At 43.1% G+C, this 22,518-nt stretch overlaps 1 protein-coding gene across 1 annotated transcript in view; it reads left to right on the top strand.

The window, feature by feature from the left end:
- The window catches only part of LOC144797886 (vomeronasal type-2 receptor 1-like), a 72,506-nt gene extending 53,213 nt beyond the window's left edge, over positions 1–19,293 (top strand). The window contains exons 6-7 of the mRNA XM_078668688.1: positions 18,164–18,287; positions 18,377–19,293. Of these exons, the coding sequence (XP_078524814.1) occupies positions 18,164–18,287; positions 18,377–19,293 (1,041 nt within the window). The remainder of the gene's footprint in view (positions 1–18,163; positions 18,288–18,376) is intronic.
- Positions 19,294–22,518: the final 3,225 nt, after the last annotated feature.

The raw sequence follows: 22,518 nt of genomic DNA, 5'->3' as shown, positions 1-22,518 counted from the left end.
GGGAGTTTAATGAACAAATTCTACGACCACCATGGACTTCCATTACAGTCGACTATGACAGTACACCAGTCTCATTCTTCTTCTTCTCTCTTGTTTAGGAAAATTGGTACGTTATCTTATACAAGCCGGCAGAATGCCAGCGCAGTGAACTTGCACCCGAGAAAAACAGACGCACACCATGATGAGTGAGACAGACTTGCGTTACTGTATCGGTCCAGTACATGCAGGTGGTGAAGCTATTACTTTTCTATTACGGGTGGCACTGAGAATACTCTGTTACAAGGGCTACTGCTTAATTAATTTACCTTTCACCCTACAGTGCAAATGAGTACTAGAAAAGGAAAATGAAGAAGCTAAATAATTTGATTATCTATCACTTCACATGGGATTTATTTTAATGACATATGGGATGACTTTAGGTGCTTTGCTTATTATTGAGTGAACAGTGATACACCCACACATGAATGACGTACTACTACTAAACTAAAGTTATTAAGAGAGGTACAGAGTGTCCACCGTAATAACCGGATATATGCTGTGCTTGCAGTTGCAATACAAACTACTGCTACTATTCATGGTAGTATTTGGACTAATTTAGAACTTCTTTTCCTTGCCTTCCCTACACTGGAACGGACGTGCGGGTGCGGTGTTACATGCTCTTCAAGGTAACACTTAGTTCATCCAGTGACCATCTACTCTCTCTAGATACACATATGCTATCTAAGAGTCAGATAATACCATGATCCAGGCATCCATCCATTCAAAGTATATGCACACATACAGTTTCTGTTTCACCCACCCAGGCTGTTCTCCTTCCACCCATCCTTGCTTCATCATTGACCCAGCCATGCACCATACCATATTCTTTCCTTCCCAGCCACCTCGGGGACCAAGCAAACACATATCATTCTTCTTTGCCAGCCGTCATAAAATTTCTCGTCCTTCCACACTTACTTACACCCTTCTTTCGCTTTTCGTTCATCCCATCCATCAAGTTCATCTAAGATCTTATTGGGATTCTTCTCACCAAAAACTTCACAGCTAAGTCGAAGTACATTTAGAGGAGACTACTACCTGGTTGATTTATAATACACCCGTGCAGAAAGCACACTATGCAGTCTTCAATCTCAATAAGTAAGGAATATATAGCTTACCTCTTCCCGCCACCACCGTGTGAACCCTCACAGGAACGTCCGCCGGAACTTCCACCGCATCCTCCCCAGAGTCCTCGTCCAAGACCACCACCTCCGCGCTGGCCCCACCACCAGATGTTACACCTACAAAGTACATTTAAGAATGTTAGAAATACACCACTCACTACTATATAATATTTGGTCTAGGAGGAATAAAGAAATGTTAAAAAAAACGATATACAATGTAATAATTTGTAACTGTCTACTCTAAATTAAAAATGTCCCTTTTTCCAGGGAAGGCTGTTGTCTTGCTGCACTTTTTGGCACCACTGATGAATGCTTGCTTTTTATTTTTAACACCCACCACTTTTTCTCCTAACAGAAGCTTGACTTCTAAGAACACGATCAGGGTCAAGCTCAAGTTCAAACCAGGTGAGAGCTCAGCTCGACCACAAGAAATGTGTCCAATTAATCGTTAGCACTAAGCACTTTTCCATTTTCAGTGAAACGTTTACTTTTATGACAAAGTTGATTTTAATAAATGTGTTTAGTTTTAATAAAGCTTTTAAACTTAAATAGACTCTGTGGTTTTTGGTCCTCCAGACTAGAGTGGATGAGCTAAAGGTTTTGGAATTTTTGCAAGCATGAGTGCCTCTGACACTTCTTGACTGTGACTCCGTACTCTTGTCCTGCGTTGGATAATCTAATCATCATTGGGGATCAATCATCGGTGACTTTGGGAGCTAAATGACTCTGCCACACTATCTAGTCAGTAAGGAGATTGGGGGTTCTTCAAAGTCTGATATCACTGAAGTATGTGGAAAGAAAGTCTACATGCGCCTATTATAATTGATAAACAAGGCACTATTTAGTGTTCATAGTTCGGTTTGTGCAGATTTGTCCCTGCAACAGTAGTAGAATGGATTGTCCTCCTATCCAAACTAAAAGTAAAGTAGTATCTTATTCTTTCTTGGTGGTCATTCAACTTTTTATTGTTAGCAATTGTCAAAGCATAAACATTTAGAAGACTTGAAAATACATTATGGACAATCCCAGAGGACTGCACTCAGTGCATAGAGCTATTGCTGAGTAGAATGGCGATTTAGAAGAAATCGAATGAGGAACGCTAGGAAAAAATAGGTACTCTATATAAAAAATTAAAACTTACTGGGGCCAGCAAAGGAGCCCTCGCCTGCCCGATCCTGGCCTGCATCCTCCTGAACAGCACCCTCCTCCTCCTCCTGTGTCCTCTTGCCCTTGGGGGAAGCTGATGTACAACATGAAAGAAAGAAAGACCAGAAAACATGGATGAGATTTGTCAACCAAATCAAACATTTCAATAACACAATATTTTGGAGAAATAGCAAATAGATAGACAACTATTCCACGGGATATATTGACCAATCTCATGTATACTACGTTATTCGTATTGCCTGATTTGTGGACCGTTGACTTTGAAAGTTCCTATGTAACTCACTAAACAGACTACTAAAAAGGTTTGCCTAGGCCTGGCAGGCAGCAGTCCGCAGCACGCGAAGTGACAGACAAAGTCCATCGTGCTTGCAGATCAGTGAATACTCAAACTATCAATCCACCGACCACAACCACTATTTCTTCTTATAGCCATGTGTCTAAAGGAAGTACTGGACTTCAGTCTGTTGGGGCTGATTTAGAAGTCCCTTGCGGCTCATTTTCCTCCATTGTTGCGTGAATTTTGTGACGCAGCGGCAGAACAAAAGAGGCGCCATGGTGCGGCGTATATATAAAAAAAAGGACGCATATGGGAGATGCATCACGTTGTAAAGCCCTGCGCCATCAGGTTGTGTTCCGGCGCAAGGGAGGGCGTTCCTGCGCAGGAACGAATACTAAAAGTGGCTGAGGGAAATCTACAAGATGTCAATAAGTCACTTTTAGGACAATGATGCGTGATTGAAACCCTGCGCCTGCTTGAAGCCGACGTACGGCTTGATGCAGCATTGGGGAGATAGGGCACCCCAGAGCATTGCTGGAGCTGCGCCATCGTTGGTACGCAACTCCAGCAATGCGCCGCCTTTACGGCACAGATGCGTAAGGCTTCTGTGACGTTTTAGGCCCATGGGTGGTGGTGGTGGCATGGCGCACAATTAGTGCCGCATCCCTGCTACTTTGCAGGGATGCGCCGGTAATTGAAAATATGACCCTTAGTGTCTAGCATTACGCAGTTCTTTACACTACACTCATACATAATTTCTCAGGCCAATGAAATGAACACAAAATACAAAACAAATAAGTATAGTAGCAAGCAGGGCTACTGAGAAGGAGAGCAGTGCACCTGAAATGCATAGAAGATTTTGAAATATAATTTACCTACAATGTAATCAGCAGCATTATTGCTCTTGGTAAAGAACAAAGATTTGCAAATAACAGAGCCGGATAAAACAGAGTAGTGATGAAATAGCTAGAAATAGCTACTACTACTCACCAAGCCCGGGGACCTCTACGCCGAGCGCGTCCAGCAAGTCCCGTTCCCAGTCCATGACATCCGTCCAGCGGTGGGTGGCCTAGTTATAGGTGCGCCGGACCCCAGAGAGCTTAAACATGGCCCGGCACACCTTCTCCCACCGCTTCCGGCGCTCCTGGATGCCATAGCCGGTTGCGATCTTGCCGCCTCCCAGGATGGTCTTGGGGAGGCGGCGCTGGACGTGGAAGATTAGTGCGGCCACCTCCTCCGCGCTAAAGCTCTCCCGTGGCATCACTAGCTCCCCCCTCAAACGCCCGCACGGGAGCCGGGCACGGGGTGCGGGATCCTTCCCCTTCTCAGGGTGCTTCCCGGCTCCCTTTACCATGGTCTGGGCAGAAATGAAGTTAAATAATAAAGAAGAAATAGAATAGGGAAGAAGAAAAGAAAAGAGTTTAAAAAAGTAGTTTAAAATTAACAAAAAGTAGCAGAAAACACAAAAATATAGAGCTAGAAAAATAGAGGGATAGATAATAAGTAAAATAGATCAAATAAACTTCAAACAAGGAAAGGATGGCAGAGATTCAGAGAGGATACAGAAAGCATGCCCAGAACCATAGCAATGAATGAGAAACAAGATGGCCGCGCCCATTCATGACCGCGTGGGTAAGTTCGCGCGAGATTTTCCTCGCGATCACGCGCGAAATTGTACTAGCGAGCAGCACACTTTGCGAGATTACACATAGCGGCCGGAAACGGAATTACGTCACGCAAACAAGATGGCCGTGCCCGTGTACGACCACGTGGGTAAGTTCGCAAACGTATCACTACAAGCACCTTGCGAACATGCAAAAAATCACACGAACATACACGCCGCAAAAAAAAATAGTGTATTCGCACGCATTCGCGGCTTCCGAAATCGATCTTGCACAGATTCGCGCCCCGCAAATCGCGCGAAATTGCAGAAAAACGATTTTTGCTAAACTGAAAGCAATCACCAGGTGCAAAAGTTCAAACTTAAAATTAGTAACCATTCACTCTAGTGCTTCCTGAGGGGCCCCTCCAGAGTTCAGTTGCCTATTTGCAACTATTCTATGACCCTGCTATGACCCAAACAGCAGGCTCATAGAATAGCTACAAGTAGACCATAAAGGTCCTGTGAAAAAAAATTGCACTGCAACAGAAAGCATATTACAGATAAGGAAGGAAGCAGGTGCCAGCCAGACTGGAAGTTTCAAAATCACTGACACATTAATCAACCCCAAATTAATTCATGGCAGTTGAAGCAGGGCAGGTGTGCTTGCTTTTTTTCACCCCCATAATCTACAGTGATAAACAAACCTAATGGGTGGCAGTGAGGATGTACCAGAGGGTGGCATGGGTGTACCAGAGGGTGGCAGTGGTGAAACAGAGGGTGCTGTGAACCTGTGATGATAAACCAGACGTAGAAACAACATAGTCGCGGCCGTTGCGAGCCGAAAAGTAAGTTCGCAATTGCGAAATGGTCCACAAATCCTCACGAACGCGCGCCAACACAAAAAACGTAAAAATCCGCGAGAGTTCGCGTATTTTTGCGGATTGCAAATTCGTAAATTCGCAAATTCGCGTACGCGAGATCCGCTAGATTCGCCCATGCTTAGACGTACCCCATGTGCCCTCTGATTTACCTAATTATATTAATGAGGTACCACTACTATAATATTTGTAGCATGGGATGAATTTCATTGAACCTAAGTAGCTGTTATTGCAGAAAAGCTGGAGCTCCCTGGACATGCACAGGTACAGATGTGCTGCACATTCCTTTATTGGGATATTACAACCATGGGCAATGGGGTGGAATCCCATCTTGTTACACAATACAGTAACTAGTGGTGGGGGTACATTGTGGTCCCACCCAGACCTTTTCAGACAGATGTCTTATACTATGCACATGCTCATATCAGGAGTCGCATTCACTCTCTCAGCCATAGCACCTACAACACATATGAGGCATAGGTTGAGAATCCATATCCAGTCTCTTTCAGTACCAGTGGGTGCATCATCTAATTGTGCAATGTGAACATTTCTAGGGGAGAGGCAGCAAATTCATAATGGCATGTGAGGCTACTGAGCACAAGATATGGCCCTTGGCCACAGCCTGTGTCCATACCCACACCACGTAACCTACTGGGCACCACCTGTGGCCTTGTTCAGTGGACCATGAGTGTATGGTGTGACCTCAGACAAATAATATATCTACTCATGTCGACAACATCACAACACATATCTTCAGTTATTCACAAAGGCATATGGGAAAACCATACTGAAAGAATTCTGCACCCACCACTCACATCCCATAACTCTTTGCAATAACCTTTGCGCAGTTTGCTGCCAGTGCATGGCATGACCGTCAACCACATACTGTAAATAGTCCTTGTCCCCACACCCAGAGCACTCATCCATTGGCCATGTGAAATTATCACTAGGCACAGGGTGTGAGCTCTGCCTATTCCATGTGCCAACACTCCACGTTTCTGTTTTTTTAATCTGTCCTGGTGTTTGAGAACAGCAACAGACATTTGTTTAAAAAAAAAGAGAAAAGGTTTGGTGCCCTACTTCCTAGATTTCCCCTGCACAGCGCTTGTGCTGTGCTTGCAAAATCTCTTGTAAATAAACAAAAACGTTAAAAGGAGTTTAGAGCTCAACCAACACTTACCTTAACTTACCAATAGTTGACTCCCACGTCACTTTCAATTCCAGTATTCCTATTGATCAGCAGCTCCTCCTGGGCGCCGGTTTCATCCAAGCCTTTGAGTCGATCCTTCGTCTGTAGAGCTTAGACCAAGTACTCCTTCCAGTGCCCTGTGCCCTTACACTGATCACAAGCTCCTGCACATATTCTTTTTAACTTTTTGGTGCGACCCTACCCTTCTCTTTAACCCACTCAACATTTCAGCGTGACCCATCACCCTCTTTAAACCATTATTGTGGCAGCTTATATTTTACTTTTTGATGTCTCTCTCCCCCTTCTCTTTAACTCACTTGTGTTTTCAAACAATGTGCCCTCTCCGAGACTTCATCTGCTCAATCCACATCTTGCAGTCCATCGCCATGCTGTCTGCTCCACAGTACCTCAATCTCATGTCGTTGGCTTTCCCCTTTCCACTCCTGCATACTTTTCTGCCCTGTATTGTTAATCTTAATGCACAGAAGATATCAGGGAGATATTTGCCTGAATTATTTGCATTAGAAGCTGGAGAAAACATTGCAACATCCTGTAGATTCCACGTAGGCAAGACCTATTGGCTTTGCCAGTGCTTGATTAAAATGTTTTTATATAGCTCTGTGGAAGGGAGCAGCCTCACAAATTACTTTAATAAATGTTTGGGGAGAATTAACATGTTTCACTATGGATTTCTGCTCCCACATTAGCCAGCAGCTGCCATGGTCCTCCTCCCACAGCAATTAGTGGGAGAGGACAGCCAGATTGCTGACCAAGTTGTTCTGTGTCTTGTAACTAAAATAGACACCAAAAAAACAACTATCCCTAATGCTATAACTGAGCAGTGGTTCCAGAATTGAAGGGTAAGTTAGATTTTATATTATTCTTTTTACTATTGTGACATGGCGCCTGCTACTCCATCATCATTGGCATTGGCGCAGCCCGATTGCTAACAGATGCCACATGTACCAGTTCTATGCAGGGTAGCTGACTATTTCTCTGGCCAATACATTATACCTCTGACATTGGGCAAGGACATGAACCATCTTATAATGCATTGCCCAGCCCTTGAGTATGGCTGCTTGGGGGGCAGCTCAAGGAGTATTAAGCAAAGACTCTACTAGGATTTCCACAAAACTACCAGAGAAAGGGAACACTCATGTAACACTCTAGCACTTTGCCCAGAATGCAGTGTTAGACATTTGTTTGAACTGAAATGTGAGTGACAATGAGAGTCATCTTGATCAACAGTGGATAAGATGAGATATGGAGGTGGGTTTAGGTGAAAGCACATTTCTTAAGCATGCATGTCCTTTGGGGTGCATGTCCTTTATGTCTAACTGCTTCTAAGAACCTGCAATATATGTTTTACCTTTTCATTGCCAATGTTGATAGGACCAGTTTAATTAGTATTTTGATTATTGGAGTCCTTCTCAGCTTAGAGGTTGCTCATGGTTGCTGAGTGAGCACCACACGATTTTCTAGCAGGTCTACTTCAATGTTTGACCTAGTGTGTTTGTCCCTTGAGTTGACCTGTGGGTTTCACAGTTAAATGTCTAAAGTGAAGGGAATTTAGAGGTGGACTGAATCAACAAGGATTGAATCCTAATTTTAAATATCTGAATTATTTAAAAGGGACAAGGTTTAGGACAGTAACGTAATTGGTTGGTTTGATGCAATGTCAGGTTGGACGATTGACTTTCATGAGTCTCCTATGGTTGAATACAGAGACGGCACCCTAATTGAGGTTACGATCCCGAAGAAATATGTTGTCTTCTGAGTCTGAGAGTCGCATGGTTAACTTAAATTGCAAACATACTTTTCAACTAGCTTGCTTGGTCTTGGTTGATCCTTCTGTATTTTGTTTGACTCCTGACATTACAAACCTGGGGCCTTATTTATGAAGGCCTTGCGCCGCCAGTGCATCACTTTTAACATGGGAAAAAGTGACGCACCGGTGGCGCAAGGCTTTCATAAATGAGGCCCCTTGAAATTTGTGTATGTTTATATTTGCATCAATGTTAGTTTTGGTTGACTCATTTCTGAAGCAGTGCAGTCCCATTCTAATTAATCCTAACTTGTGCTGACTTATGGAGTAGTACTGTAGAGGGTTGGAGTAGTACTGTAGTGGGTTGGACTCCATGGTAGTTCAAGAAGTAACAGTGACTCAATTTTTTGGTCAAAATGAGGCAGTGAACTTTAAATTCCCGATAATGTCCACAAGTACTTTGTGGTAAACATGTTCTAATCTTTAGAATGTAAAACCAAACAAATGAGACATTGTATCAGGAAAATAGTCCTTCCTTTACACTATTGTGCCTTTTTAGTTAAGCAGGACAAATAAACTTCTATATTCAATCTAGTAAGGATATTTGCTTTATATATATTTCAGCTACAAACATAATATAGATTAGAGACTTTTATTCACAAGAAGTGATTGATCCGATGTTTAGTAGCAGACCAAATCCTCATTGCCCGATCTCTTGAGAGCCGCTTGATTGTACTTTAAGACCAGCGCTGGAAAATGCCGGTAGAAGTCACAAGCCACATCTGTTACTGCATAAGCCATCTCTGCAACAGCCCTGTGACCTTTCTCCACCCAGAGGAAAGCCTATTGCTCTCCCTAAGTTGCATGTCCACCTGCTGGCTGTAGTTCTCTGATCACCAAAATATGCTCTGAGGCTCTCAATTTTGTGTATTGGCCAAGCTTAATGGGGCTGGATAACACTGCATAACACTTCAAGTCATAGCAAGGTCTAGAGTCCCCTTTTCTCCCCTGTCTCTGTGCATGCTTGACTGCTTGCATTCTCTCAGTGGAAGACATCGTCCTTATTTAGCTCAGCCACAAATATCTAACTGGAAAGTACAGAGGCGGCTTGTAGAAGTTTTAGAGTCTTAAGGAGAGTTTTTAGCGAGGAACTTCAATTTAGACTCACCAGAGCGCCATATCCTGGTTTATTATCCAGCTGAGCATAGCTGAAATGTCTGGCCTGGATTGCTGAAATGTCAGTGAGTTGCTGTTCTCCACTGGCATAGATTGGGTCTATTCCTTACTGCCATAAATTAGGTCTCTATTTTTGAATGCTTATACGCCTCCATACTCCTCAATCCCCGCTGCAGGAGACAAGCTGTGAAGGCTAATGTGGTGTTGAGTGCCAGAAATCCTGCTCTGCTACAAATGTATAAGAGAGAGGTGCCACCATCTGCTTTCCAATTCATAACAGCCCAGAGAGGCCTTTTTTGAGCAACCTTCATCAGCAGACAATATATAAAAAAAAAAACAGCCAGGAATAAATGGCATGTGCACTGTGGTGCATGTGAGTCTTACCCAAATGCAACAGTTTGCCAGTTTTGTTGAGTTGTAGTGGCCTGGTTAGGGGCTGGAGAGACCAGCAGTGGCTTTAGTATGGAGGCAGGAGAGGGGGCGACGGAGTGAGAAGAGGGCAGCTTGGTGCTTTAGGAGCCACAACAGCTTCACCCAATCACTAGGCAGCCTGCAGTTCCAGATTCCATGCTCGACGAAGCGCTGGATTATGAATCTGCCTGCTCTGGTTTCAGACCACCGCTGCAGTTGCTACGGACCAGGTTACAGGAATTCATCCTTTTTGTGGGCTAGATCAAAGCAGTGGACAGAGAGATGCTATACGGCACGTTAGTTGCCTGCCATGATGGAAACACACTCAGACCTCCCAAAAGAAGCCTCAACCATGGAGAACGACCAATCCTCTACCAATACTATACTTCACAGTCATACCTCCTTTACTAGGGGAGCCAGACTTAGATTTCCTTGGACAGTGCTGCAGACAATCTCACCAGATAGATTATTGGACCAAGTAGCTCAGGAAAAGGATGGGTCAGTTCTCGAACCCATGAGGAGAGATTCCGTCAAGGGAAAAGAGCCCACGGCATCCATGGAAGCTAAAAAGAATGGATCCTTAACCCCGGAAGCACTGCATCATAACCTCACAGCCAAGGGTAAATGGCCTAGTGTGATTATAGCTGAGAGAACTCTGGATTTCTCCAAAGTAGGTGAAAGAGGGCAACGCTATCTACCAAACAGTACTTCAGGGATCAGGAAGCAGCAAAAATACCCCTTGATCTCCAATACTGGTATCAATGAGCAATAAAAAATGGGGGGCACCCAACACCAGAACATAACAAAAGTTGTAATTCAACCACAGGCATTCAGTAAAGTGCACTGTATCTTCACCAAGCATCCATTGCCCCTGCTTCACCCATGGTTTGGGAAAGTCTGCAGGAGATTAACAGTGGTGCTCCCTGAACAAATGCTTTGACATCTAAACCTCTACAAACACAAGTGAAAGTGCAAACCTTTGAGGCAGGCAAATCCCAGGCTTCATCTATGAATATACTCCTTCACCAGATTTTAGTCGAATTAAGGACAGTGAGAATCTCCCAGGACCAGGTGCATAAAACAATAGAACAGCAAGTAATCCTAATCCACACCAAAATGCAGCAGTTTACTACATGAATCTCCAATGTTGAAAAAGTAGTTTCCAATTTAGAAGATGCTATGCCTCATCAGGTATCCCTGTCAGTTAAGTTACAGTCTGGACTAGCAGAGCTCCACATTAAGTTCAATGACACTGAGAACAGATCACACCGGCCTATCCTAAGGTTCACAGGGTTACCTGAAGTGTGCGAGAATTGGCAGACAGTTGTTAGCTTCATAACGGATGTCATTTCCAAACATGTGTATCCTAAAGCTGCTGCTCAAAATATGGAGTTAAAAATCATGCGAGCTCCTCTCATTCTGGTGTACCAGTCTCCCAATGCAAAATATCCATGGATTATCTTTGTCAACTTTGTTGACTGTCAGATGAAGGAGTGCATTTTTGCCAATGCCATTAGAGACAAAATGTATCAGACTTCAGAGAATTATTCTTTTAAGATGTGTTCTAATATGTCAGTATTTTCTGCATGGCAATGCAAAGAGTTAAAGGCATGATCAGAATCTTCCAGAATCTCTGTGCCCCTGCTGGAATTGTTCAGCAGTTCAGACTGAAAGATCTCTACAAGGGCCTTTCACATATCTTTCAGTCGATGGAGCAAGCACATGACTTTTTGCACTCTATGCATCAGACAGAGGAAGGGTGTGGAGAGCGGGGTCAGGACAAGCAATTTTGATAATCAAATAGCTCGAAATGTTTAATGTTTGCCATTACCCATGTGCCACTTTGATTTTTCAAGTAATTCTACCAAGGTAATCTTTGTATCTCCACCATAACACTCTCAGGGGCCAAGGCACCCTCCAGAAACCATGTCAAGGCACCATATAGTAGTTTCTTGGGGGCATTTAACAGTTATGTGGATGAGGGACAGGGGAGGTATTGCACAGGGGTGGCGGGGGATGGAGCTCTTGGGTGGGCCCCAGGCAGGGTGGACTCCAAGGATGGAGGGAGTTCGAGGGTGGGAGTGTGACACTTGGGGAGGGATTAGGAAAAGTGAGAATCATCAAAATGTTCATCAGGTTGAAATTCTTCACATAGTTCTACTGATATCAGCACAACTACAAAAGTCTATGGACCTAGGGGTCATGGTATGGTTTGTACAGTCTAAAATGTAATTACATTTTAACTTGCTGGGCATTGTGTTTGTTTTTTAATAAAACATGTGAGGAGCTTGAGAGTTAATCTCCTGCCTACCTGTGCTCGATAACGGGTCTTCCTGCCTCGGTCTGACGCGGTGTTTCACCGTTGCGCGGAGGAGGCAGAGCCAGGTACTTCCGGTTGATTGGGCAGCGATCTAGTTGTTGGGAGGGCTCTCATTTAAATTCAGCCTGCCTCTGTGGCCGCGCTGTGGATGGAAGGACAGTGGCAGTGTCCCTGAGTCTGCTGGTGGTGCGGCTTGGAAGCAGTAACTCCCTTTTAAATGTAATTACTTTTTAACTTGCTGGGCATTGTGTTTGTTTTTTAATAAAACGTGTGAGGAGCTTGAGTGTTAATCTCCTGCCTACCAGTGCTCGATACCGGGTCTTCCTGCCTCGGTCCGATGCAGTATTCACTGTTGCGCAAAGGGCGGGGGAGTCGGAGCCAGGTACTTCCGGCTGGTGCGGGCAGCGGTCTATTTGTTGGGATGGCTCTCATTTAAATTCAGCCTGCCGCCGCGGCCGCGCTGTGGATGGAAGGACAGTGGCAGTGTCCCTGAGTCCGCTTGTGGTGCGGCTTGGAAGCAGTAACTCCCTTTTAAATGTAATTACTTTTTAACTTGCTGGGTATTGTGTTTGGTTTTTAATAAAACTTGTGAGGAGCATGAGTGTTAATCTCCTGCCTACCTGTGCTCGATAACAGGTTTTCCTGCCTCGGTCCGATGTAGTGGTTCACCGTTGCGCGGAGGGTGGGGGAGACAGAGCCAGGTACTTCCGGCTGGTGCGTGCAACGGTCTAGTTGTTGGGAGGGCTTTCATTTAAATTCAGCCTGCCTCTGCGGCCAGGCTGCGGATGGAAGGACAGTGGCAGTGTCCCTGAGTCTGCTTGTGGTGCGGCTTGGAAGCAGTAACTCCCTTTTAAATTTAATTACTTTTTAACTTGCTGGGCATTGTGTTTGTTTTTTAATAAAACATATGAGGAGCTTGAGTGTTAATCTCCTGCCTACCTGTGCTCGATAACGGGTCTTCCTGCCTCGGTCCGACTCAATGTTTCACCATTGCACGGAGGGCGGGGGAGACAGAGCCAGGTACTTCCGGCTGGTGCGGGCAGCGGTCTAGTTGTTGGGAGGGCTCTCATTTAAATTCAGCATGCCTCAACGTCAAGTTGGCGACTGCGAGCGAGCAAAATTACATCCCGGCGAGACTTTTTCCTTGTTCGTGATCAGCAACGTTAAATTGCTGATCGTGAGCGTGGAAAATAAACCTCCTGGCAAGTTTCTCAAAATGGGAAGGTCAGGTTCCTCATTGCGAGTGGTCGCTTATGCTTGCGACGGCTCGTGATGAAAAACTACCGGTCTGAATGAGAAAGCTACCACTCGAGTAGAAATCTACTTGAGTGCCAGAAAACGACGGCTGGCACTGTGCAAGATGTGGTTTGCACTGAGTGCACAGTGCGGGCAAGCATCCGGCACTGTTCAATCAGTGCGAACAGCATTTTGCACAGTGCACTATGCAATTCACATAGCTCTTGTAGTGCGAAGTGCACTTTAGGTCGCTACCCGTAGCGCTACTATGCCAACTACGCCCAGGGTTATCCAAAACTAGATTGGGCTCAGGCTAATCTGTTACGAGATCTTGCCTTGTTGGATCCCTGGCACACTGACTACCCCACGGGGTGAGGATTTACCTGTTTCTCCAGACGTCTTAACTCAGTGTCAAATATTTATTTTTTCTTAGCATCGCATAACATGGGAAGAACTCGATCCAGTATAGTGTCGAACCCTTCTATGACCACTCTGTCCCTTTTTTAGATCTAAGACTAAGCATCCCTTCAAAAGAGTGAACACGGTGGTCATTAGACTAATGTAGGAGGGTTGGATTGCAGTCATGCATGAGGCATCAGAGTGATTTTTATGGAGAAACATTGGCACAGACTACAGCTTTACTGTTTAGGGGGCCTGTAAGGCCACCATTTGGGGACAATCGATCTACCATACAGCTCAAATTAACAATTTGAGACGAGAGGAAATTTCTACCCTGCAACAGGATTTAGAGCAAGCTAGCAGGGAGGACTCAATTTTTCACACTGCTGAGTTAAAAGCTAATTTTGTGTCAGAAAGTGAAAGACTTCTTCACCTCCAGGGATTTTCTCAACAGAAGTCCTGCTTCCTTGAACTCTACAAAGAGAGGGAACATGCAGGGTGCTTCTTGGCATGGTTAGCCAAAACGAAACAGAACCAGGGAGAGATTAAAGCAATCTTTGATGAGAAGCAGAATTGCACTGTGACGGATGCTGATCAGATTGACAGGGTGTTCTTAGATTACTATGCAGATCTCATTGCTTCTACTATCAACCCCTTGCCTAGGTCAATTAGAGCACACCCGATAAAGCTACCCTCACTGAATAGTGAGCTTCGAGAAAGGGTGGGGGCCCCTATTATGACCACAGATACCAAAGACACCATCAAACTCTTGCCCCATGCGAAGGACTTCTGCAATGACAGCGTACAGGCTAAATGTATAAACATGTTGCAGTGTACCTAGTGAACGTTTTAGTTGTACTAGTCAATGAAATCCTGGAAGGATGCAAAATCCCTAAGAAGTTTACTGAGGCAGTTATTGTAAGGTTCCTTATAAAAGACAAATCTCCTGAACAACTTGTTTTGTAAGGTCCCATTAACCTTTTAAATTGCAATTACAAACTGTTCACCAAATTATGATGTGAAGAGTAGCTCCTGAGGCACTCTCGGGAGTAAACGACGACTAAAATGGATTCTTGTCTGGGAGATCAATAACACTAAGGCAATGAGTTTGAAATTGGTCGGAATGCCTCCAATCAACATCTACGGTTTCAATTCTGAACGCCATATTATGAACACTGCGGGCTGAATTTAAACCGGCTGGTCATTCCGTCTGGCTTCTGATGGGCTCATGGAGATAGTTGTCCAGTCGGAACTGGCACGTAGTTACTTAAGAACGGCGTTTCTGGCGTCGGGATTACGATGTTGGTTTCCCGCAGGCTTCTCGTGTAGGGCTTTCCAACATGAAAAGTATGTCGGAAAGCAACTTTGGGGGCCTCTAGCAGGGCTCCATTGCAACAGTTAGCTTTAGTTAGAGGCCTGGGGGGCACATATGGTGCCCCACTGTCAGTCCCTGCACCGAGTGGCACGCACCGTGTGGGGCCTGCCACACAGTGCAGGGATTAACAGTAACTCCCATCTCTCTTTGGGAGCTTGTGCTGCAGCCAGTTTCTGACCGCAGCACAGGCTCCTTTAGAGAAATGGGAGTGTGCAAGCACACCATGTGTGGTCACATCCTAATAATGCGGTTTGGACGCCCACGGGAGGTCGGTCGGTCCCGATTCTGCAACAGTGTCCTGCCTGACATCGGAATGATACATCAAGTATAATGGGGTGACCCAGTGTCCCTCAGAACCTGGGCGTCTAGAATATGTGCTACAGTGGGTTCTGTCAGGTATACATCATAATGAGGCCCTAAATACGAACTTCCTTTTGCAGGCAATCAACTATTATTCTACCAATAAGACTGAGGCTGCAGTAACCATGCTCAGTGCCGAGAAGGCATTTGACAGTGAGCAATGGGATGCATTGTTTGCCATCCTCATTCATATTGGATTCCTCTCTAAACTTGTTGTATTGTTGAACAATCTATATGCCAAGGCTAAGGCTAAAATGATGATCAACTCCCAAGCCATACAGCTAAATCCTATAGAGAGAGGCACAAGACAAGATGGTCCAATGTAGCCTGTGCTATTCATTCTTTTTTTAGAGCCTCTGGTGACAGGTCTTAAACAAAACTTTGAGATTTGGCCACTGTGTCCAGGTGCCCTGATATTTAAGCTGTTTGCTGATGATATAATTCTCTTTATAGCCAGCACAGCTTGCAATATTCAAAACACCCTAGCCAAATTCCAATTTTTTCAGATATTGGGGACATTAATTTACATCCCCATGCATAATAAGGTGAATCTATTACTAATTGGCATAATTTACTACTAACCATTATATACATTAAAATGTCATTCCTTACCCTGTTTACCTTTGTCTTTTCAAATGTTTTGGTCAAAATTCAGCAAACATTTTTATTGAGATTGACCTAATTTGTGCCATTTTTTTATGACAAGGGAGGACTACCCGCGCTTAATTTACTGCAATCCAGGTCTACATACAGGATGGAGGTTTGGCCTTTCCAGATACAAGGGACTCTAGTGCAACCTCGATCACATTCCTGCACACTCTCGGCCAGCAGCAGAAAGCACGCAGCTCCCCTGAGCCAATCACCCAAGCACAATCGGTGCTCAGACAGGGATAGGGAGGCTTCGTATGTTCCTCACCAGGCTGCATTACACAGTGTGCATGACTGTTTGGACCGGCCAAGCAGTTACGTGCACTAAAGGAGTGCAAACCACTCCTCTCCCTGCTCTGCCAACCCTGGCCCGCCCAAGAGGCACTGACAGCTACAGGAAAAATAAAATGATAATAACAATAGTTATTATAAATTTATTTTACCTTTTGATCAGAGGAGCGACCACTGAAACTTTTTAAAAATGGCCATCTCTTCTAAATGGGCATTTTATTATACCCCGAATAGCTTGCAGCATATGTTCCCAGCCAGATTAGTGATATGCTTTTGTTGCTGGTACTCTTGAGGTGATTTGCCCCATGTTGTGTTCCTATATCCTAAATTATTCACCTTTTGGACTAAATCCTTTGCTTCAAACAGTGAAAAGTTACAAGCCCAAATAGAGCCATACTTGTAGGGGGCTCTATTTGGGATTTCAACTTCCAACCCCCATTTAACGCTAAGACAGCAACAGTATCTTTTTATTGGGTCTCTGGTCACTATGTCATTAATTCTTCAAAGGTGGATGTCTCCTTATCCCCCCTAACGTCAAAGGATGAGTAACAAAAATTAGTCATGTAAAACAATGAGAAGTGCTTTACACACTAAGGGTGGGTGCATTGAAAAAAATCAAGAATATTCGGGATAATGTGTGAGTTGAATGAAGGTCCCCAAGCTATCCCCTTTTAAGAGGTAGACTGAGACAAGCGACCAAACTCTTTGTACTTCTCCTATGCATTTTTGCACTGTAATTGATTTGAATTAATGTGCTAACCTGAATGTTTTGAAATGAATAACTTGATACCTGATTAGCAAAAAAAAAAAAAAAAAGAAGTTATTGATCGTTCTTTTCAGCTTTAGAAGGTATGTTGATGCCTTAGACCTTTATTATCGGACCTTTGTGGCATTTTTATTATATACTGTGGCTCCTATAACTTGGCCGCTCGATGATTACTGAGATCTAATTTTATACTTGGAAGTTACATGCACATATACAGGACTATTTGCAAAGGGAACTTACAGTTTGAGCAATTTATACATGTAACTTTACTCTTCCACTTTTAAGTAACTTTACTACCTTTGGTTATTCACAAAATACAAGTATAAAGTAACTCTAAAGTTTATACTTACACATTTCAACTCCCTGAAAAAGGGTGTGGTACCAAATATACAAGTGTAAGTTGCTTCTAAAAAAAACTGTAGTAAGTCCAACACCACACCTGACCATTCATTGGTACTGCAACACTCTCCCATAGAAAATAATGGCAATAGGGACTTAAATGTAAATCCCAAAGGATTTTTTTAAAATTTAAATTAAAGTAATACATATAATAATCATACATGTAATTTAATGGTAAAAACAGGTAAAAAGATTTTAAAATTCTGAAATTTAGAACTAATGCAACACATCACTTAAAAAAATATATTATTATTTAATCAATAAAATATATTTGTACTTTAGGTGGGAATTTACTTTTTACTTCAAAAAGAGAAAAATTCTTTCATTTTAATAAAGTATATTTCTGGCAATTACATGTAATTTTTTTACTCAAAAGTTTTATCTTGAGTCGATTTGTATTAATTGCATATTGTTCTGTGTTCTTAGTTTGATGGTAATATTTGTCCTTCTTTTTCAAACCAATTTATTTAGAGTGTATGTGTTAAAGGTTTGTTAGGGATTTTAACTGACACTAATTAAAATGTGCCTACTGAGTAGTTAAACAAGCCAAACATTTCCTGAAGTACTGGTTCCCAAACCTCTAGGTGTTTTTTTACATGTTTCATAAATATCTTCCCATTTATGAGCCGTAAATTGTTGCAAGTAGTGGATTACTTAAGCAGAAAGCTGTTTATATTTGTCTGAAGCTAACATCACTGTCCAAATGAAAACCCACACTTATCTATATTTTCCCTTGTCTCCAGGTACCGCCCTCAGTGTGCAGCTCTAGCTGTCGATACGGTTTTAGGAAAGCCTCCAAAGAAGGAGAGCCTATCTGCTGCTTCCAATGTGTTCCGTGTTCCCAAGGAGAGATTTCCAATCACTCTGGTGAGTTCGTCTAAAAAAATCCATTGAATATTAATTCAACTAAAATGTTAAATGAGCTCTTCAAACTCCCCAACAATTTTCTCTTTCAGATTCTATTGACTGTTTCACATGCCCCTGGGACCAATGGCCAAATGTAGAACAAGACGTATGTCTACCAAAGACTACTGAATATCTGTCCTATGATGAACCTCTTGGTGCAGCGTTGGCAACAATCAGTGTTCTTTCCTCATCTATTCCTATTGCAATCCTGGGGATCTTTATATGTCACAAAGACACAGCTATTGTCAAGGCCAACAACCGCTCCCTCAGCTACCTCCTGCTCATCTCACTCACCGTCTGCTTCCTCTGCTCGTTGACTTTCATTGGTTTTCCGACAGCAGACAAATGTTTTGTGCGACAGGCTGCCTTTGGTATCAGTTTTGCTCTCTGTGTCTCTTGCATCTTAGCAAAAACCATCATGGTGGTCATCGCCTTCAATGCTACCAAACCCAACAGTAACTTAAGAAGATGGGTGGGGCCCCAGTTGTCATATACAATAATCAGTGTATGTACATTGCTCCAATTTATTCTGTGTATCTCTTGGCTAACCATCTCTTCGCCATTTTCTGTATACAACATCCACTCACAGCCTGGCAAGATAATATTTGAATGCAATGAAGGGTCTCCTCTTGCTTTCTGGTGCATGTTAGGATATCTGGGGTTTCTAGCAACCATAAGTTTCATAGTAGCTTTTTTGTCCCGAAAACTGCCGGACAGTTTTAATGAGGCAAAGTTTATCACCTTCAGCATGCTCGCCTTCCTCAGTGTCTGGCTTTCATTTATTCCAGCTTATCTCAGCACTAAAGGCAAGTACATGGTAGCCATGGAGATATTTGCCATTTTGTCATCTAGTTTTGGTTTGCTCTTCTGTATATTTTTTCCAAAATGTTACATAATACTTCTAAAACCAGAGATGAATACAAAGGAGCATTTAATAGGCAGGGGGGCAGGTCACAGAAGCAGGTAAAAACGTAAAACAAATCATTAAGCTAATGTTAGGTTTATTGTAATCTCCATAAGATTGACTAAAGGAACAAAAAACTTTATACAGCAACAAAAAAAGTGGAACAAAATTAGATTTTTTAACATAGCATGTGGCGTGGGCTGAAGAAGAGTAAGCATGAAAAGGGTGTGAGTCTATATGTTTTTTTTGTTTATTGTTACTATGTTCAAGTTACCAGTCGGTTAGTAACAACTCTGAATGTCCTGACCTTGGCATTTTGTTGGTTAATATTTACTCTTTACTCCAGGAAGCCTCCCTTTGCATCTCAATCTGGCCCTAGGTTTAATCTCTCAAACATATTCTGGAATTTCTTGCACCAGCAGTACTTATCACCATTAGAAAGTGTCATATGCTGGGTGGGTATGTTTTTATTGCTATTACAATAGGCGCTATAATTTTGATGCAACCAAACTACATAATTTTTTTTCTAGCATTGACACCTGTATGCTAACAAAATAAAAAACACTTGCCTATTATCAGTGTGCAAACTGTTTTGTGTTTGCAATTTACTCTGTAGTGAGCTTCCACATCACCTTCTAACATTCAAGCGAAATACATGCATTTTGTTCCTTTAATCAACCCATTAAAACTATGAATTCTCTTCCATAGTACAATGTTTCACTTACTTCCATGATAGAGTATTGGTTGGTTGTCTGACAGAATACTTTGAATAAAAATATCTAAAGACAAAAAGATTGTGTCAAAAATATGGTTTAGCAATATATTGGGTTCCTATGCTTCTAATGGGAACAACCAAAATATTGTGGCAAAAGTATTGTGGGCAAGAACATCTACCAGAAACAAATAAGCATATAGCGTTTTACCAGATATAGACTTTAAAGTTATTTATTTAAAGTAGTTAATTAGTTCAAAATAACATGATGTTGAATAAAAAGCTTTAATTATTTATTAAATCTTTATATATATATTAGGTATGTATGCAACAAAAAATGGCCCTTCAAAGTCTTATGAAGGATGAAAAAATCATCATTAAACCTTCAGACAAAGGGGGCAATGTCGTAATCCTCACCAGGGAGTACTATAGACTCGAAGCATTGCGCCAATTATCTGACACCAAGTTCTATGTAAAGTGCACCAATGAGGTATACTTGGAGAGTATCCGGAACTATGATAAACTTATAGGGAAATGGCACAATCAAAACATGCTAAGCAAAGATGAATTTCTCTACCTCCGGACATCTCAACCCCTCATACCTACCTTCTACCACCTGCCAAAATTGCATAAGGACAGCTTGCACCCCCCAGGCCGTCCTATCGTGTCATCGATTGGCAGCCTCACTGAAAGCATGTCCCGATTGATTGACAAATTTTTGTTTCCCTTGGTCCTGACATTGCCTTCTTATGTACGGGACACCAAGGATTTCCTGAACTCCATAAGGAATATCAATTGGGACAAGGACTGTCTGCTAATCGTACTTGACATTACAAGCTTATACACCGTCATTGATCACCGACAGGGCCTCGAAGCTGTTCAACACTTTCTGAACTTGAGACAACTGAGGTTTACAACCCACAATGATATGATCATCGAGTTCATCGAGTTCTGTTTGAACAATAATATATTCTTATTCGAGGACCAACTGTTTAGACAGGTGTCGGGTACGGCGATGGGTACCTGCTTCGCTCCCAGCTACGCGAACCTTTTCGTGGGTTGGTGGGAGGAGCAGGTACCCAGGAGCTGCATGGTGGATGGAGTGGAGGGTAAAACAGAAGGGTGGTACAGATATATAGATGATCTGTTCATTGTGTGGCGGGGCTCCTTTGAAACAGCACAAGCCTTCATCAACCAACTGAATGAGAATACTTACAATTTACACTTTTCAGGGACTGTAAGCGATTCATCTGCAGAATATCTAGACCTAAAAGTGTTTGCAGAGGACCATCAGATCCATACGGCTCTACATAGAAAATCCACTGCAGGCAACTCCACTCTGTTTGCCAACAGTAGCCACCCCCCTCAACTAATCAAGAGCATTCCTTACGGGGAGCTACTCCGGCTCCGTAGGAATTGCTCAAGATTGGAGGACTTTGACAAGGCAGCACAGGATTGTGTGAAAAGATTTGAAGTGAGAGGGTATGGAAAGTCCATCCTGAATAACACCTTAAAAAGAGTAAGGGCCATCCCTAGAGACTCCCTAATCACTCCGAAATCTGCCATCAAGGATAGGGAAGATGAGAAAGGGAAATTCAGACTCATAACTCCCTTCTCGGCTGGAGCACAGGACCTTAGGTCAATGATGCACAAAACTTGGCACATTCTCACCACTGACAGTATCATCAAAGATGATTTACCGACCCACCCGCTTATAACATTCAACAAAACTAGATCCCTTCGAGATTATCTAGTGACCAGCCACCTAGAAAAACCACTCCCGAAAAGTAACACCTTAAAATCGATGAGTGGGTTCTTTCCCTGCGGGAAATGCAAAGCATGCGCAGGAAGCAGGAGAGTTCTTGCAGTGGAGAACGTAGAGACAGGCAAAAAACTGCATATAAAACAGTTCATAACTTGCAGTACTCCCCTAGCAGTGTATTGTTTGGTTTGCCCCTGTGGCCTCCGCTACATAGGGAGCACCATTAACATGCTCAAGTTGCGGATCCTGGAACACCTAAGGGCCATTGACAAGGCCGACCAGGCTTATCCGGTCGCCCGGCACTTTGCCGAAAAGCATAACAGGGACCGCAGTCAGCTTCAGTATTTTGGGCTTGATACCATCAAAACCAATGCTAGAGGGGGTGACCAATTGCGACGTCTCCGTAGGCTGGAGTCACGTTACATCATAGACCTCTCTACTAAGTGGCCGAAAGGGATGAATAGCGGGGAAGAAATGGTCTTTCATCTAGGCAAAGCGTAAATAGATGATTGTTAGATCTATATGTACTCCGTTTCAATGGATCTGTTCTGTATTATGAAATCTAATTCTGTATGTATAGCACTGTATATATTGTCACTTAGATATAGGGGTGTGTATATAAAGTATATGTGGGTATATATCTACAAGAGGAGACATCTAGGATGAATTGAAAAAAACCCTAATCTCGCTAATGGCTCCACTGTCCCCACCCGGCGGATGGGATGGAACCAATGTATACACATACCCTCACTGTTAAATAAGTGGCAATCTAATGGATCAAGGGGCTCTTTGATTCATTTGAGTTATGCCAGAA

The sequence above is a fragment of the Lissotriton helveticus genome, chromosome 12 (genome assembly GCF_964261635.1).
Source record: "Lissotriton helveticus chromosome 12, aLisHel1.1, whole genome shotgun sequence".
NCBI lineage: Eukaryota > Metazoa > Chordata > Amphibia > Caudata > Salamandridae > Lissotriton > Lissotriton helveticus.
Note: the sequence above shows the minus strand (reverse complement) of the source record. Positions and strands in the feature narration are given on the sequence as shown.